Consider the following 19,037-nt stretch of genomic DNA (forward strand, 5'->3'; position numbering starts at 1 on the left):
AATAATATAGTAATATATTTAAGATGCTCAAGAAAATAAAAATGTAAGCCAAAGATTTTATATTCAGCCAAAACAACCTATTATTCCCATAAGCCATTACTGGGGAATCTACCAGAGAAAGAGATTCAGGCAACCAAAATGATGCGACACCTATATAAGGATCACTGGTGAGCATAAGAAATATATCAACCTATGAAACTAACTGTACAAATTCTGCATGATTCTACTCATATGAAGTATCGAAGGTAGTCGAACAGAAAGAAGAAAGGTGGATGGTAGGGGAATACAGGGGGATAGAATTAGTTTTAATGGGTATAGAGTTTCATTTTTCCTGGGTGGAAAAGTTCTAGAGATCTGTTGCAAACACTGTGAATATGCTTAACATTGCAGAATTGTATACATATCCTCCTTGACTTATAATAGGGTTACATCCCAATAAACCCATCTTAGTTGATAATATTTAAGTTAAAAATGCATTTAATGCATACAATCTACCAAATATCATAACTCGGCCTATCAGGTTTCTACTGAATTGAGCAGAAACCCACTTTCACTCCACTGTAAAGTTGAAAAATCTTAAGTCAAACCATCTTAAATGGGGACTGACTCCACTTGAAAATGGTGAGATGATAAATTATTATGTATTTTTTACCACAATAAAAAAATAATAGTTATAAGGGAGACAGTCATATAATAGATCACAGCTATCAAAAATGTGGGGTGAATGAATAGTTACTGGCTGTAAGTAAAAGAAATACTACTTCAAATCTCACATTACAGAAGATGGATAAAGGGGAAAGTGAACTAGTAGCTAATTCCAGTATATTCACAGTAGAGAACCAACAGACAATGTTCCCCTAAAAAAGAAAACTGTCAAGAATATTATATAAAGGAATAGCTATAAATGTAATCATTGGAATAAGTATAAACCTTCCTAAATATTAAAAGTTAATATACACATTAAATAAGGCAGAAAACATAAATAGACTGTGAATGATAAAACAAGGTGATGAATTTAAGGCCGAACATAAAGATCAAAATGTAAATGGATTTATGCCCTGGCTGGTGTGGCTCAGTAAATTCAGTGCTGGCCTGCAAACTGAAGGGTTGCTGGCTTGATTATCAGCTAGGGCATATGCCTGGGTTGTGGGCTGGGTTCCCCGCCCCCCAGTTGGGGGTGTGAGAGAGGCAACCAATCTCTGTTTCTCTCACACATTGATGTTTCTCTCTCACTTCTCCTCTCTCTAAAAATAAATAAATAAAATCTTTTAAAAGTGCAAATGGATTTAACTCATAAAAAGAAAAAGTTCAGATTAGCTAGCAAAGCAAAATGTAATACTGTGATGCATGCACAATAAATAGATACACACAGACACACTGTCAGAAAGAGAAGGGAAGGCTGGAAGGAGGTGAGTGGTCTGGAAAGATTAAAATAAAAAGATAAACATAGATGTGGAAAATGCAAATTAAAAGAAATTAGAGTTCATACTCTATACCTGATAAGGTAGAAATCAGACCAAAAAGAGAAAAAGATAAAATTTACAATGAAGATATAACAGTTACAGAAATCCCACTTGTAGATATTAACCCAAAGACACCCTTGTGAAAAAATAAAAAGTACATATACAGTTGACCCCTTGAATAATTTAAAAGTGACAACCTCCTATGCAGTTGAAAATTCACTTATAACTTTTAATACCCCAAAAGCTTAACTACATCAGCCCTTGGTATATGTAGGTCAACTGGTTTCAGGGCTCCTGTGGATAACAAAATCCACGGATGCTCAGTTCCCTAATATAAAATGGCATAGAACAATGCATACAGTCAACCCTCAGCTTCTGCTCAGTTCCAACCACTAATGGAAAATACTGTTTTCGATCCCAGCTTAGTTGAATCTGTGAGTGCATGAATATGGAGGGCCAACTGTATTTATGGAGAAAAATCCACATATGAGTGGGCCCATGCAATTTAAACTTGAGTTGTTGAAGGATCAACTGTAGTTACATCTCTCCAAAGAACGATTTGTCATTATTCATTTACACTGAGGTACATATATCAAAGGTCTCAAAAGATGACAAGGGAAAACTCAATGTTAAAGACAAACTTTCATTCATGAAGTACTACAATACATTATTAATAATGTGCATATTTTTCCTATTTGTGCTTCCATACTTTCTAATGAAAATGGAACTGTTCAAGACAATATATTCCGTATTTCTTACTTTGAAAAGCATGACTTTCATAGAGATCATATGAACACTTTGAAATAATGTAGGACTTCATAACATTAACCCTAAAAGTTGCCAATGCTTACCTCATTTAACCTTTTTAGCTCTTCTTTCCTGCTTTTTCTTACTTCTGCTAAGATGTTGGTACTTTATTGAGCATCCCAATTCCCCCTTATCATCTTAATCTCATGCCTTTTTCAGGGGCTATAAGATAGAAAAATACTATTTTCATTTAGAACAGCATGGAAGAGGGGGATGGGAACATCTGTAATAGTATCAGCAATAAAAGTAAAGTTAAAAAACAGCATGGAAAATATTGTATTTGGAGGTATAAGAAAATATGAGAGGGAAAAATATTCTCAATATTTTAAAAGTTTGGAAGTACACTGAAATTTTAATAACAAAATTATAATATGTAGTTTTCTCAAGCTATTAATATATCAGAGATTTAGAAATCATGATCAGATTTCCCGTTCATTCTAATGCTTCTTATTCAGAAGTCACTGAATAAAATGAACAAGCTCATATCACAGAAACATGGCCAATGTTATTCATCCATGTAACTATCAAGATTTTGCCAAAAGGCTCTGGCTGGTGTAGCTTAGTAGATTGAGCACTGGCCTGCGAACCAAAAGGTTGCCAGTTCAATTCCTAGTTGGAGCATAGGCGGGCCAGGTCCCCTGCTGGGGGCATGAGGGAGGCTACTGATAGATGTTTCACTCCCCTTTCTCTCTCCCTTCCCATCTCATTAAAAATAAATAAAAATTTAAAACAATATTTTGCCAAAAGCCACTTTTTATAGTTTTCCCTTCAAAAATAACGGGATTGTAATAGTTGGGTATCGTTGCTCCATTTTGAGAAAACTAGTAAGAATGGCCAACATTACAGATTTTTAATGTTTGCTTTTTTAAAGGGGTTGTTTAAAAAAAGCAAAACCAACCACTCAGTGTATATATATAAAATATCAAATTAGTAGATTAAAGCATAAAAATGCAAATGTTCGGTTGCTTTTAAACATTTTTGTTTTCTTGGTTTATTTCCTATGACTTATAATTGTTTTCATAAGACCACTGGCTGAAATTCTAGTTCAATAAAGAACTCAACTGAATTGAACAGGGAGATAATTTTATATATACATATATAAAATGTAAAGTTATCTTTAAGAACAAAGCTATTTTAAAAAAACCTAACATTTCTTAAAAGAATTATGTTGGGGGCTTCCTAAATTATTTAAAAGATCAGTATGAAGAATTCTTGTAAACAGTTCTAACTTTGTGTCCTTTTAACTTAAAAGGTTTTATATTATAATTGCTCTGTAAATATCAGAATTTTCTATATATTGTGCTATGTACACAAAGACGCCTACAAATGGCTTATCTTGTACTTATCAACTTATTTATTTTTATGCCTCCAAAAAGCCATATTTTTTTACAAGAGCAGCTGCTACTTTGTAAATATTTTAATGGTTTCTGTTAAGTAGAGCTGTCATTTTAGCAAACAATATTATAAAAGATTTTCATTCTTCCATGTGATTGCATATCTTGAAATGTGTTTTACTCTGAAAATCCTTTGGAGATTTTAGACTGGAAAGAATATCGTCTTAGAAGGCACAAAGCCAACAAAAGACTAGCTAGATTTAAAGAATAATGTATAATATCACCAAGGAAATAGTGCTATTTATTTCAGAAGACAAATATATAAAAGCAGCAAGTTCTCTTAGCTCACTTCTGTTCTTTTGATTTGGGCTATTTGAAGAAATGAAATAGTGTTGGCTCTGAGCCAGACATGACAGATATGAACCTCGATTCTTTTGCTACTTAGTAGAGATTAGCAGCTTTTTGGTCCAGTCCAAAATGTCCGTGGAGACATTTGATCCACACTAATAGGTCCTTGAAATTTGTCCCTATCAAAAATGTCCACACTTAGAAAACATCCCTGGGTGCAAATAGCCCATAACATTTATTTATGCTTTTGGTTTACAGGATTAATATATAAAAAATACTGTTGTGTTTTATTGGACCAATAATTATTTTTATGGCTGTAATGCCAATAATAACTCTTCTTGCCTCAGTAGCCTGGCTGGTATGGTAAATGAGGTCAGGTAAATTAGTCTAAATTCAAATACTGCAGAAGAGCAGAACTTATATTAACTAATAATACAGAGAAAAAGCCCTACAGTTAGAGAAGTACATAGTAGATGACAAGCTGAGGATGGGATCTCACAGTGCATGGTGTATTATTATGTCACTGGGCATTTGGTTGGATGTGTCTGGGTCATTCAGTAAGGGTAGAATTTGAAAGGAGGAGCGAGGTCAAGCTGCCAAGTAAAAGGAGTGGTGAATGTATTGATGTAAACACTTTTAGAGTCTCCTGCATGTTTAGGAGTGAGAATGGGTGAGGCTGTCCTGCCACTAAGCAGACAAACATAATAGCCACCATGAGGGATTACTTGGGCATCTCATTAAACCCCTATAACTATCCCATCACCCAGAGTTAATGGGTGATGTTCCCTTTGAATTGATGTCCTATGCAAGTGTAATACAGTACAACGCAAGAAGCATCTGTCACATATGGGAGAGATTTTAGTGAGTGTGACTTCCACACTTACTTGCCAGTTGGCCTGGACAACCACACCCTTGGCTGGTTCCTACCTACTGGCTGATCCAGGGCTGCCCAACTGGATGTTGAACCCATAAGACATTAGTAAGGTTTTCCTATCAATAAACTAGCAACCATTGGTCAGATGGTACAAAAGAACAAAAAAAAAAAAAAAACCTTTATTGGTTTGGCAATATAACATCTTTACTTGAAAGATTTTACTTGAAAATCATGGCAGAAATAGAATACTCACAAAAAGAAAAGCCAATGCTACATCACAATAGTTTTTGTTACCAATTTCATTCTTTTAACAAAGATAGATAGGAATAAAAGGTACTGGCACCATGAAGAGAGGAAAATCTGCAATGTCCAATGTACAAATAGTCAGGATGTGGGTAACATTCCAGTCATTCACAACGTGACTGAAAGTCCTGGCCATGTAGCTCAGTTGGTTAGAGCATCGTCCTGATACAACAAGGTTGTGGGTTTGATCCCCAGTCAGAGTTCATACAAGAATCAACCAATTAATACATAAATAAGTGGAACAACAAATTGATTTTTCTCTCCCTCATGTTTCCTCTCTCTCTAAAATCAATAAATATATTCTTGGATGAGTATTTTTTTAAAAGTTTGAGTTCTATCAATTGAAATGAAAGGATGTTAGATAGCAACATGAAATTATATGAAAGTATAAAATTACCCAATAAAGGTAAATATATGGGCAAATATATAATCATGTATTACTTTAAGTTTGCTGCATAAATCCATTTTTAATTACTGTATAGATTATAAGAGACAAAAGCCTAAAAGTGCTCTATAAATCTATGCCAATGAGTATGTAATATATAAAGATATAATTTGTAACAACAATAACAAATAGGATGACATTACTATAAAGGAGTAGAGTTTTTATGAGATTGAAATTAATGGTTTAAAATAGATTTTTATGATTTTATAAGGTATTTTATGTGATCAAAATGATAACTAAAAAGAAAATATTTATTGAACATACAGAAAAGGAAATGAGAAGGAAATCAAGACACAACACTACAAGAAAAAAATCAAAGAAACACAAAGGAAGGCAGAAGGGGAATAATGAGGGACAAAAGAAGCCACAAGACATACAGAAAACAGTATCGAAATGGCAGTGCTATATCCCTTTGTATCAGTAATTACTTTAAATGTACATAGATTTTTAAAAACTTAATCTTTATTGTATTTTTTACATTACCTTTTTTTAAAGATTTTATTTTTAGACAGAGGAGTAGGAAGGAAGAAAGAGAGGGAGAGAAACATCAATGTGTGGTTGCCCTTCATTGGGGACCTGGCCCGCAACCCTAGCATGTGCCCTGACTGGGAATCGAACCAGCAACCCTTTGGTTTGCAGGCTGGTATTCAATCCACTGAGCCACACCAGCTAGAGTTTTCACATTACTTTTTAGTACTCTTATACCTCTCTAACCCCAGCAATCACCACACTGTTGTCCATGTCCATGAGTTCTTTTTCCTTTTTGCTCAATCCCTTCACCCCTGAACCTACCCCACCCTCAGCTGGCATCCTGTTCTCCATCTATGGGCCTGTCCCCATTTTCCTTGTTAGTTTGGTTCATTAAATTCCACATACGAGTGAAATCATATGGTATTTGTCTTTCTCTGACTGGCTTATTTCACTTAGCATAATGTTCTCCAGGTCCATCCATACTGTTGTAAGGGATAAAATGTTATTCTTTTTTACAACCAGGTAGCATTTCATCATGTAAATGTCCCATAGTTGTTTTAGCTACTCATCTACCAAAGGACACTGGGCTTGGACTGCTTCCATATCATGGCAATTGTAAATAACACTACAATGAACATAGGGGTGTTTATGTTCTTTTGAAAATGCACATAGATTAAAGTCCCAATCAAAAGACATAGATTGGCTGAGAGGATTTTTAAAAAGGATCCAACAATATGTTGCATACAAAAGGTTTACTTTATATTTAAACAACACAAATAGGCTGGAAACACAAGAATAAAAAAAAGATTCTGCACAAATGATAACAAGAGAACAGAAGTGGCTGTACTAATATCAGATAGACTTTATGCCAAAAACTGTCAGAAGAGACAAGTACATTTGAAAGGACAATCAAAGTAAAAAGGACAATTCACCAGGAAGATATAACAATTATATTTATTTGCAAAATATCAGAGTTCTTAAATTTATGAAACGAACATTGATAGAACCGAAGGGAAAAGAAAAAGTAACTAAATATTAGTAGAAGACTTTAATTCCCTACTTTCATTTTTGGAGGGACAACCATACATAGTAAAATAGAGGACTTGAACAACACTATACATCAATTGGACTTAACACACATATATAGACCACTCAATCCAACAATAGCAGAGAACACATTCATTTCAAGTACACATGGAACATTCTCCAGAACAGACTTTATGTTGGGCTAAAAAACAACAACCACCACCACCAAGTCTGAAAATAAAAAAGACTGAAATCATAAAAACTGTCTTTTCTTAACAATGGAATATACCTAGAAACCGACAGCAGAAGGAAAACTTTAAAAATGCAAATACATGTGTATTAGCGTTCTCCAGAGAAACAGAAACAACAGTCTATATATAGATATATGAAGGTATTTATAATTGGAGTTGACTGGCATAATTATAGAGATTGAGAAGTCCTAAAAACATCACCTGCAAGCTGTAGAACCAGTGAAGTTAGTGTTGTAATTTAGTCCTAGTCTAAAGGCCTAAGAACCAGAAGAGCCAATGCTATAATTCCCAGTCTGAGACTGAAGATCTGAAAACTTCGGGGGGCAACTGGTGCAAGTCCCATAGTCCAAAGGCCCAAGAACCAGGAGCGCCAATGTCAGAGGGCAGGAGAAGATGCATGTCCCAGCTCAAAAAGAGGGACAGTTCACCCTTCCTCTGCCTTTTTGTTCTATTCAGGCTCTCAAAAGATTGAATGGTATCTGCACACATTGGTGAGGGTGGATCTTCTTTACTTAGTCTAATGATTCAAATGTTATTTGCTTCCTGAACCTCCTCCCAGGCATAACCAGAAATATTGCTTTACCAGCTGTTTTGGCATCCCTTACCCAAGTCAAGTTGACATAAAATTAACCATCACAACATGGAAATTAAACAACACAATCTTAAATAACTAACAGGACAAAGAAGAAATCTCAAGGGAAATTAAAAAGTTTCTTGAGACAAATGAAAATAAAAGCACAACATACCAAAACTTAAGGGATGCAGTGACAGCAGTGCTAATAGGGAAGTTTACAGCAGTAAATACTTATGTCAAAAAAGAAGATCTCAAATCAACAACCTAACTTTACAACTCAAAGAACTAGAAACAGAAGAACAAACTAAGCCCAAATTTAGCAGAAGAAAGGGAACAACAAAGATCAGAGCCAAAATAAATGAGAGGCCAGAAAATTCATAGGAAAAGTGAACAAAATTAAGAGCCCTTTTTAAAATATCAATAAAATGGAAAAGCCATCATCCAGATTAACTAAAAAGAGAGATGACTCAAAAATGAAAAGCAGAAATAAAAAGGATAAGAAAGTACTATGAACAATTGAATGCCAGCAAACAGAAAAATCTGGAAGAAATGGATAAATTTCTAGAATCATACCACCTACCAAGAGTATATTATGAAGAAATAAACTAGGGGTAGGGATTGACTATGGAAGTGGAGGGCAGGCTGGGCAGAGGAGATGAAGGGGGAAAAAACTGGAACAACTGTAATAGCATAAGCAATAAAATAAAAAATGAATACTAAAAAAATTATCTGAACAGACCTGTAAGTAGTAAGGAGACTGAATCAGTAATCAAAAATCTTCCTACAGAGAAAGGTCCACACCTGATGACTTCATTTAGAAAAGAATACCAGCAGTCTTCCAGGAACTTTTCCCAAAAAACTGAAGAGGAAACAAAATCCCAAACTCATTCTACTAGGCCCTCATTATCCTAATACCAAAGCCTGACAAAGATGCTTTAAAAATAGGCCAGTATTTCTGATGAATGTTGACATATTTTTTTAACAAAATACAACCAAGCCAAATTCAGCAGCGTGTTAAAAAGAATATACACCATGACCAAGTGATTTATTCCTGGAATGCAAAGATAATAGATCAACCTACAGAAATCAATATAATACACCACATTACAGAATGGACAAATACTACACACACACACACACACACACACACACACACACACACACACACATTTGTAAATTGATGCAGAAGAAAATCTTTGACAAAATTCAACACCCTTTCATGATAAAATAATTTCAACAAACTAGGTATAAAAGGAAATATCTTGATGTAGTAAAGATCATATATAAAGAGCCCACAGCTAACATCATACTCAATGGTGAAAAACTGAAAGCTTTTCCTCTATGATCATGAACAAACCAAGGACATCCATTCTCTCCACTTCTATTCAGCATAATACCAGAAGTTCCAGCCAGAACAATTAGGCAAATAAAAGGCATCTAAATTAGAAATGAAGAAACAAAATTATCTCTGCAGGAGATATGACCTTATATATTAAAAAACCTAAAGATTCCACTGAAAAGATGTTAGAATAAATGAATTAATCAGAGTTGCAGCATACATAATTGACATGCAAAAATCAGTTGTGCTTCTATACCCTATAAGTGGAGAGCTAAAAAGGAAATTTTAAAAAAGGAAATTTTCAATTCCATTTATAAGAGCATCAAAAAGAATAAAATTACTAGGAATAAACCTAAGAAGGTAAAAGACTTGTACACTGAAAAGTAGCAAATATTGCTAAAATAAAATAAAGAAGACATTAATAAGTAGAAAAATATCCCATGTTCATGGACTGGAAGACATTATTGTTAAAATATCCTTATACCCCAAAGCAATCTACAAATTCAATGTAATCCCTATCATAATCCCAATGATGTATGTTTCAAAAAGAGAAAAACCTATCCTGAAATTCATATGGAATTACAAGGGACCCTGAATAGCCAAAAACAATATGGAAAAAAAGCAAAACTGGAGGACTTGCATTATCTCATCCCCAAACTTACTACAAAGCTACTATAATAAATACAGTATGGTACCAACATAAAAGCAGATATATAGGCCAATAGAACCTAAGATCCCAGAAATTATCCCACTAATATATGGTCAAATGATTTTCAGCAAGGGTGCCAAGTCCATTCAATAGAAAAGGACAGTTATTTCAACAAATAGTGTGGAGAAACCTGGCTGTCCATATGCAAAAGATGAAGTTGGACCTTTACTGTTCACCATATCCATAAAATTAACTCAAAATGGATCATGAAAGACCTGAAAATACAAAACTCTTGGGCAAAAAAAACAAACCAACAGAGAAACCTTCATGACATTGGATTTGGTAATTTCTTGGTTATGACACCAACAGTACAGGCAACAAAAGCAATATAGATAAATTGTACTACAGTCAAACCTCAATTCCCAAACATCTTCCATCTTGAACAATTCAGTTGCCAACCAAGTTGTTCACAGAAAAAATGTCTCAGTTGTTGAACAGAACTTCAGTTCTCAACCTGACCACTCTTTCATGCTGATACCTGTATGATTAGTGACCTGCATGATTCAGTTTTTGAACAAATCACCTGTTGAACAGCCTTCCAGAACAAATTAAGCTCAAGGATTGAGGTTCCACTGCACATCAAAATTCAAAGTGTTTGTGCATCAAAGGACATAATCAATATAATAAAAAGGAAACACACCGAATGGGAGAAAATATTTTCAAATATATATCTGATAAGGGATTAAAATCCAGAATACATAAAATACTTCTAAAACTCAAAACCAAAAACCCAATTCAAAAATGGGCAAAATACTTGAGTAGACATTTCACTGAAGACATACAAATGGCAAATAAGTACATGAAAAGATGCTCAACATCACTATTACCATGGAAAGGCAAATTAAAACTGTAATGAGATATCACCTTATACCCATTATGATGGTTACTCTTTTAAAAAAAAAACAGAAAACAAGTTTGACAAGGATGTGGAGAAATCGGAACACTTGTGTGATGTTGGTGGGATTGTACAATGGGGGATCCCCAAAAACCAGAATTTATTTATTAAAAAATGTGTATTTATCTTACATGTTTAAACTTAAGTCACCTTCAAAGTACTCTCCATTTGAGGCAATATACTTATCAAGATGTTTTTTCCACTGCTCAAAACAATTTTTTAATTCCTTGATTTTGATTCCTTTTACTGCTGCCATTTTTTTGTTTGTTTGTTTGTTTCACTTCTTCCACATCAGCAAAACATTTCCCTTTGAGGAATTTCTTTTCATCCAGGGAAACAAAAAAAGTAGTTGTTCAGAACAAGATCTGGCAAAGAGTAGGGCATGGGGGTGGGTCATACCATTTTTGGTCAAAAACTGCTGAACACTCAGCGTGGTGTGGGCAGGTGCACTCGTAAATCACACATCATGAAATGGGCAAATGTGTTGAAAGAGTCTTCAAAAAAATTCGCTGAAGCCAAATGCAGCTTCTAACAACAATGCCAGCTAGTACATTGATACAGATGGGTTCCTAGAACACTCACCTTGTGGGGGAAGTCTGTACTACAAGGGACCTGCCCTCAAGAAGATAATTCCAGTTTTTCAGGAGTCCCTCTCATAAAATGGTGCAACCACAATCGAAACAATATAGTGATTCCTCTCTGCACTCCCAAGTTCATAGCAGCATTATTCACAATAACCAGGAGGAGGAAGCAATCCAAGTGTCCATCAACAGATGAGTGGATAAACAAAATGTAGTATACACAGTCAATTATCATTCTGCCTTAAAAAGGAGAGAATCTTGTCACATGCTAAAATGTACATGAACTATGGAGACATTGTGCAAGGTGAAATATGCTAGTCACATAAATACAAATAATGTCTGATAACATTTATATGCGGTATCTAAAGTAGTCAGATTTATAGAAACAACATGTAAAATGGTAGTTACCAGGGCATGGGGAGAGGGAGAAATGGGAAGTTGTTTAATAAGTATACACTGTCAGTTTTGAAAGGAGAAAAATTCTGAAGATCTGTTGCACGGTAACATTTAATACTACTAAACTGTACACTTAAAAATGGTGAGCATGGTAAAAAAAAAATGTGTTTTTTATAAATAAAAAAGTTTAAAAAATACACATAGTGTGGTCTTAAAAGTTTAGACTTTTAATAAAGTTTGTTTCTACAAGTATATATTTTTCACAACTTCGTTATGTTTTCTCTCTAAATCCGTATGATATGGGAGTAGCAAACTCTATACACTTCAAAATTCTAATTAAGAATTTTATTGGAATATTGGAAAGGATATTTTCTTTTCTTTTTTGTTTTCAAATTGTATGCTACATGTAAGAAAGTTAAATAATTCACTTATAACATTCCATTATAATAAAATATTCCAGTAACAAAAAATATAATATTTAATTAATAAAATGTTTGTTAAAAACACTTTGAATGGGAGGACTTCTGGCCAAGATGGAGGCATAAGTAGACCAGTTTTGATTCCTCTTACAACCGAAGGACAATAACAAATTTAAAAACAAAAACAACCAGAACTGCCAGAAAATCGAACTGTATGGAAGTCCAACAGCCAAGGAGTTAAAGAATAAACATTCATCCAGACTGGTAGGAGGGGCAGAGATGTGTAGCTGGGGTGGAGAGGATGCAGGACATGGCGGTGGCTGGAAGACGGGGTGGGCGAGACAGCGGCTGGTATACTGGGCGATCCCACATCCACATATGGATAAGCTGGAAGGGAACAAAACAGATGGGGGGCTCCAGCTTAGGAAACTAAAGCCTCAAAACCACTGGTGGTAAAAATCTGTGGGAGCTGCAGCAGTGGGAGAAACTCCCACCCTCACAGGAGAGTTCATTGGAGAGATCCATGGGGTCCTAGAACATACAAAAACCCTCCCACTCAGGAATCAGAACTAAGAAAGCCCAATTTGCTTGTGGGTAGTGGGGGAAGTGACTGAAAGTGGGGCAAAAGTAAAGCAAGTGGCATTGTTCCCTCAGACCCCTCCCCCACATATAGCACCACCAACGAAGTGACCTGTGTTGCCCTGCCCTGGTAAATACCTAAGACTCCATCCCTTACAACATTACAGGAGTGCTGAGACAAAGAAATATAGTCCAAATGAAAGAACAGATCAAAACTCCAAAAATAGACCTAACGGAAAAGGAGATAGCCAACCTATCAGATGCAGAGTTCAAAGCACTGGTAATCAGAATGCCCACTGAAATGGTTGAGTACAGATGCAAAATGGAAGAAAAAGTGAATGCTATGCAAAGTGAAATAAAGAAAAGTATACAGGGAACCAGCAGTGAAGGGAAGGAAACCAGGACTTAAATCAGTGATTTGGAACAGAAGGAAAAAAATAAACATTCTACTGTAACAGAATGAAGAAACAAGAATTCAAAAAAAAATGAGGAGAGTCTTAGGAACTTCTGGGACAACATTAAATGTTCCAACATCCAAATCACAGGGGTGCCATAAGGAGAAGAGGAAGAGCAAGAAATTGAAAGCTGTTTTGAAAAAATAATGAAGGAAAACTTCTCCAATCTAGCCAAGGAAATAGACTTCCAGGAAGTCCAGGAAGCTCAAAGAAATTGGACTCAAGGAAGAATACACTAAGACACAGCATAATTAAATTACCCAAGATTAAAGATAAGGAGAGAATCTTAAAAACAGCCAGGAAAAGGAGACAGTTACCTACAAAGGAATTCCCATCAAACTATCAGCTTATTTCTCAAAAAATCCTTACAGGCAGGAAGGGGGTGGGAAGAAGTATTCAAACCCATGAAAGACAAGGACCTACATCCAAGATTACTCTATCCAGCAAAGCTATCATTTAGAATGGAAGGGCAGATAAAGTGCTTCCCAGATAAGGTCGAGTCAAAGGAGTTCATCATCACCAAGTTCTTATTATATGAAATGTTAAAGGGACTTATAGTAAAAAAAAGGAAAAGCTCAAAACTATAAACAGTAGAAAGACAACAAATTCACAACTATCAACAACTGAACCTAAAAAACAAAAACAAACTAAGCAAACAATTAGAACAGGAACAGAATCACAGAAATGGAGATCATATGGAGGGTTATCAGCAGGGTGAGGGGAGATTGGGTGAATGGTACAAGGAATGAGAAGCATAATTGGTAGGCACAAAATAGGGGGAGGTTAAGAATAGTACAGGAAATGGAGAAGCCAAAGAATTGACATGTATGACCCATAGACATGAACTAAGGGATGGGGAGAATGCTGATGGCAATGGGCTTCAGGGTAGAAGGGGATAAAGGGGAGAGAAAGATGGGGCAATTGTAATAGCATAATCAATAAAATGTACTTAAAATTTTTGTACAAAAAACCCTATTGGGCAAGTTGTAAATGAATTATTAAAATGTGAACTAAAAAAAATTCATTATTCAGTTATTAGATTCCCCTGGTTGAACTAAGTATAAGAATGACAAAAATAATAGGGGAGGTGACTGTAGGATTTCCACTGTATTCTACCTAGTAAATTGACAAATTTTTTTTAAAGTTTCATTGGGGTATGTACAAGTGTTCCGGTAATCATACTTACAAAGCAATTAGCAGAAATTGTATTTGTATTTGACTCATGTCTTATCATTTTTTAACAGAACTCCTGGGACCTTTGAACAGAGGGGATACACTAGCTGAAGATTTTCTTGGCCTGTCATTAACAACGCAAGGAGAAGACTCATTTCCAGATAACCTCCCTACCTTTTGTTCTATCCATAGTCATATTATGCAACAAAGAACACTGAATGCTTCGTCTAACAGGTAAGATATGTTGAACTTAGAAAATTGCTGCATAAAGGAAAAGTATTTAGTATTAAACAATTTAAAGATTCCTCTTTTAAATGTAAACTAATAGTTAAGCAATGATATTTCAAAATGTCACAGGAAATGTGCATTTTCTCATGTCTAAGGCTTTGCAGTATTTGGGTCATGCAACAGCAGGCATGATGGAGACAGAATTGAATGTAAACAAAAAACTTTTAGAATATTATTTGAGCCCAAAATAAAATTATTATTAATGTACTGAATTATTTGTATTCTCTTGTTAAAAATTTTAGGATTGTTAAATTATTAGATTAAAATATTACTTTTTTGAATATTTAGTTTGAATTATATGTTATACCAAGCTTGCCATTAGTTTTTGGAATCTGATAAAAGGTCATTTAATATCATTCAACTTGCCACATTGGGTTATTGAGGAAATAAATATAATGATAAAAGTGAAATTAAAAACACTAAATAGTGTTATTTATAATGAAAATTATAATGTTAATTATGATGACGATAATACTCTGAAGCAAAGATCAGAAGACTTCTTGTGTAAAAGGCCATACATCATGCTTGTTGGCCATACAGACTCTCGCAATTACTTGTAGCATGACAGCAGCCAGAGAAAATAAATGAATGAGAGTGGTTGTTAGCGTTTACAAAACAGGAAGTGGGCAGGATTTGTAGTGTGGTCTGTAGTTTGCATACTTGCTCTTAAAGATCCCAACTATATGCAATAATTGTGAACAGACCACATTCTTCATATATATGTGATGTGTATGAATATGTGATATATATCATATATGAAATACATGATATATGGCAATCTGTGATGTTCTAGGAGACTGCTCCCATTCTCCTGCCACCCCCAAACTAGTTAAGAACCTTGTGCTTTCAGTAGGGTATGACAGACTGTGAAAACCAATAGCTGATCTGATTTGGAGATTAAGAGTGGAAAAACCCCATTCAGCAAGCAGCATTGTCAGTAAAAGTAGCAAACTCACGGTCAGTAAAACAGTAAAAGTAACAAAGTTGATAGTTCATGAACAGAAAAGGCCACAGTTCTACTAGCTTGCTTATTAGGTCAAGTCACAGAATGGCAGTCCAGTCAGAAATTTAACAGGGAGATCCTGGAAATGGGAGAACCAAAGAGGGGCTAATTAAACTCTGCACATTCCTGATGCAGTTATATGACCTCATATTTGGGCTCTCTCTTGTTTTGCAGAAAGTAAATTTCCCCCTTATACGTCTTTCTTCCTTCACATCCAATTGCCAAAGGTGCCTCTTTTTGCCTTTGATCACCCACCTATCCCTTCTCCCCAAAAGCCCCTTCAAGTTGCATGGTAGTTTTAATTTTAGGCCCCTTCCTGTAGTCCATGCTCTGATCTAGAATACCAGGAGTTGGAGAGATCATAAACTGGGATTTGGTGGTTTTTCCATTTTATGTACACTTATTATGAATTGTGGACATTCTGTCTTCAAGTCATGCCCAAAGTGTGGTGTTCATGTAGTTCCATTTCTTCCTTTCTTCTGTTTTGTACTGTTTATAAAGGAAGTATTGGGAGGTGAAAAGGAAGGCAGCCACTATTATCGTATATTCAGCTGGCTGGAAGTCATCACTCAGTTTACTGTTTTAAAAATAGTTTTACTGAGGTATAATTTACATATACCATAAAATTCACCCATTATAATTATACAATTCAGTGATGTCTAGTAAATTTGTAAAATTTGCAACTACTACCAAATGTTTTAGAACATTTCCATCACCCCCAATAGTTTCTTTGTGCCAATTTACAGTCAACTCCCACTCCCACCTGAGCCAATCATTGGTCTGCTTTCTGTCTTGGAGAAATTTTATATAAATGAAATCATACAATCTGGAAATTTCATATAAATGGAACCACACAAAATGCTGTTTTTTATGTCAGGTTTCTTTCACTTAGCATTATGTTCTGGAGGTTCATACATGTCACATCACACAGTTTATTCCTTGTTAATTGTGAAATAGAATGATATTGCATGGATATTTATCTACTCACTTACCAGTGGATTGATATTTGAATTATTTCCATTTTTGGCTATTATGAATAATGTTTCTATAAATACTGACATATAAGTCTTTGAGTTGTCTTATGTTTTGTTCCACTTGGGTAGATTTGTAGGAGTAGAAGAGCTGGATTATATTGTAAATTTAATATTTGTTAGTTTTAAGAAATTGCCAAATTTTTTTTTCAAAAATGATTACATCATTTTATATACCCACCAGCAATGTATGAGTGCTCCAGTTTCTCCACATCCTCGCCTATGCTAGGTATTATAACCATTCTAGTTGGTGGCAGAGTAGTAGCTCAGTGTGATTTAATTTTCACTTCCCTAATGACTGATGATGTTGAGCATTTTTATATATTTATTAGCCATTAGTATATCTTCTTTGATGAAATATTTATTCAAAACTTTTGTCCATTTTTAATTGAGTTCTCTTATTGTTGAATTATCAGAGTTCTTTATATACTCAGAATATAAGTCCTTTATCAGATATAAAATTTTTATTATTTATTTATTTATTTAAAAGATAAATTCACCTTTATTTTTATCGCAGCATTATTTAAATAACCAAGATATGGAAGCAACCTAAATGCCCATCAGTAGACAAATGTATAAAGAAGAGATGGTACATATATGCAATAGAGTATTATTCATCCATAAAAGAATGAAATCCTACCATTTGCAGCAACATGGATGAACCTAAAGGGCACTATGCTAAGTGAAACAAGTCAAGCAGAGAAAGACAAATACCTATGATCTCAACTGGATGTGGAATCTAAAGAACAAAACAAATAAACAAAATTGAAACAGACTAATAGATACAGAGAACAAACTGATGGTTCCCAGATTGGAGAGGGGCTAGGTCAAAAAGGTGAGGAGGTTAAGAAGTTACAAAATAGTCATATGGATGTAAAGTACAAATAGCAGATATAGTAAATATTTTTTTACCTTCATATTAATGTTTATTCACACTTTCTGATTATAGAATAAAAGCTCATGAAAAACTTTTGGGAAACTGAAAACACATTTTTTTTTTTAAAAATCCTGTTTATTCTATTACAGTCTCAATTTTTCTGCCTTGCCCTCCTCCACCCATCCAACCACTTTGGCCCCGTTCCCATAGTCAATTCATACACTGTTGTCCATGTCCATGGGTCATTCCTACATGTTCTTTGTCTAGTCCCTTCCCTTTCTTTCCACCACTGACCTCCTTCCCCATCCCCTCTGGTCACTTTCAGTCCGCTCCATGTTTCCATGCTTGTGGTTTATTTTGTTCGTTAGTATATTTTGTGAATAGATTCCACTTATGGGTGAGATCATATGGTATCTGTCTTTCACTGACTGGCCTATTTCACTTAGCATAATATTCTCCAGTTCCATCCATGTTGTCGCAAAAGGTCAGAGTTCCTTCCTTCTTTTTCATTTTTTTAAAAATGCAGATTGATTTTATTTACTTATTTCTTAAATGTCAAAATCCATTATAAAATATTAAAAATTTAAATCCATTATAAAGTCTCAGCAATTAAAACACAACACCAGCACAGATATAATCAAGTAGATGAATGAAATAAAATGAGCATTCTAGAAACGAATGTATATATCTGTCTAACAATGTGATATATGATTAAATTGATATTTCAAACCAATGGGAAAAATAAGGCTTATTCAACAAATAAGGTGCATGGACCACAATTACTTGAAATAAAACAAAGATAGAGTCCTATTTCACACATTATATAAAAAAAAATCACCTGAGTTAAAAATCAATATGTATAAACTAAGGAGTTTAGGAGAAAATACAAAATAATATTTTTCCTACCCTGAAGTAAAATATTCAAACTCAGAAGCTATAAAGTAAATATTGAAAGTCTGACTATATTAAACACTTGAGACTATACAGTAATATACATATTTTAAAAAGTTAAAGGACAAGTAATAGAATAAGAAAGTATTTGCAACATATCTGAAAAAGGGTTAATAGGGTTTTTAAGGACAAAATTCTACAAACAATCAAAAAATGGATAAAGAACACCAAAAAGCCATTTAAAGCTTTTCTAAAAAAATAGAAATAGTCAAGAAATATACTAACCCCCCCCCCCCAGGAGGGACTCTGCCATGCTCTGTTGTAACTCAGTTGGCCAGCTTAGTACAGAGAGACTATCAACTGAAGGAGACAGCCACAGACAGCAGATTCCTGGAAGTCTCGAACAGACTGCCTAAGATCAGACAGGGTCAACATCTGACATCATCAGAGGCAGATCCAGAAAGAAAAAAACAGCGGTCTCCTACCATAGAAATTCACGCCACAA

General features: G+C 34.7%; 1 protein-coding gene across 1 annotated transcript in view; it reads left to right on the plus strand.

Moving 5' to 3' along the window:
- WDPCP (WD repeat containing planar cell polarity effector) overlaps positions 1 to 14,680 on the plus strand; it is a 357,672-nt gene extending 342,992 nt beyond the window's left edge. Inside the window, exon 15 of the mRNA XM_054586899.1 lies at positions 14,514 to 14,680. Within this exon, the coding sequence (XP_054442874.1) occupies positions 14,514 to 14,680 (167 nt within the window). The remainder of the gene's footprint in view (positions 1 to 14,513) is intronic.
- The last annotated feature ends 4,357 nt before the right edge of the window (positions 14,681 to 19,037 follow it).

This window comes from Pteronotus mesoamericanus, unplaced genomic scaffold (genome assembly GCF_021234165.1).
Source record: "Pteronotus mesoamericanus isolate MK-2021 breed Mesoamerican mustached bat unplaced genomic scaffold, CSHL_Meso_final contig_98, whole genome shotgun sequence".
In the NCBI taxonomy this organism is placed as follows: domain Eukaryota; kingdom Metazoa; phylum Chordata; class Mammalia; order Chiroptera; family Mormoopidae; genus Pteronotus; species Pteronotus mesoamericanus.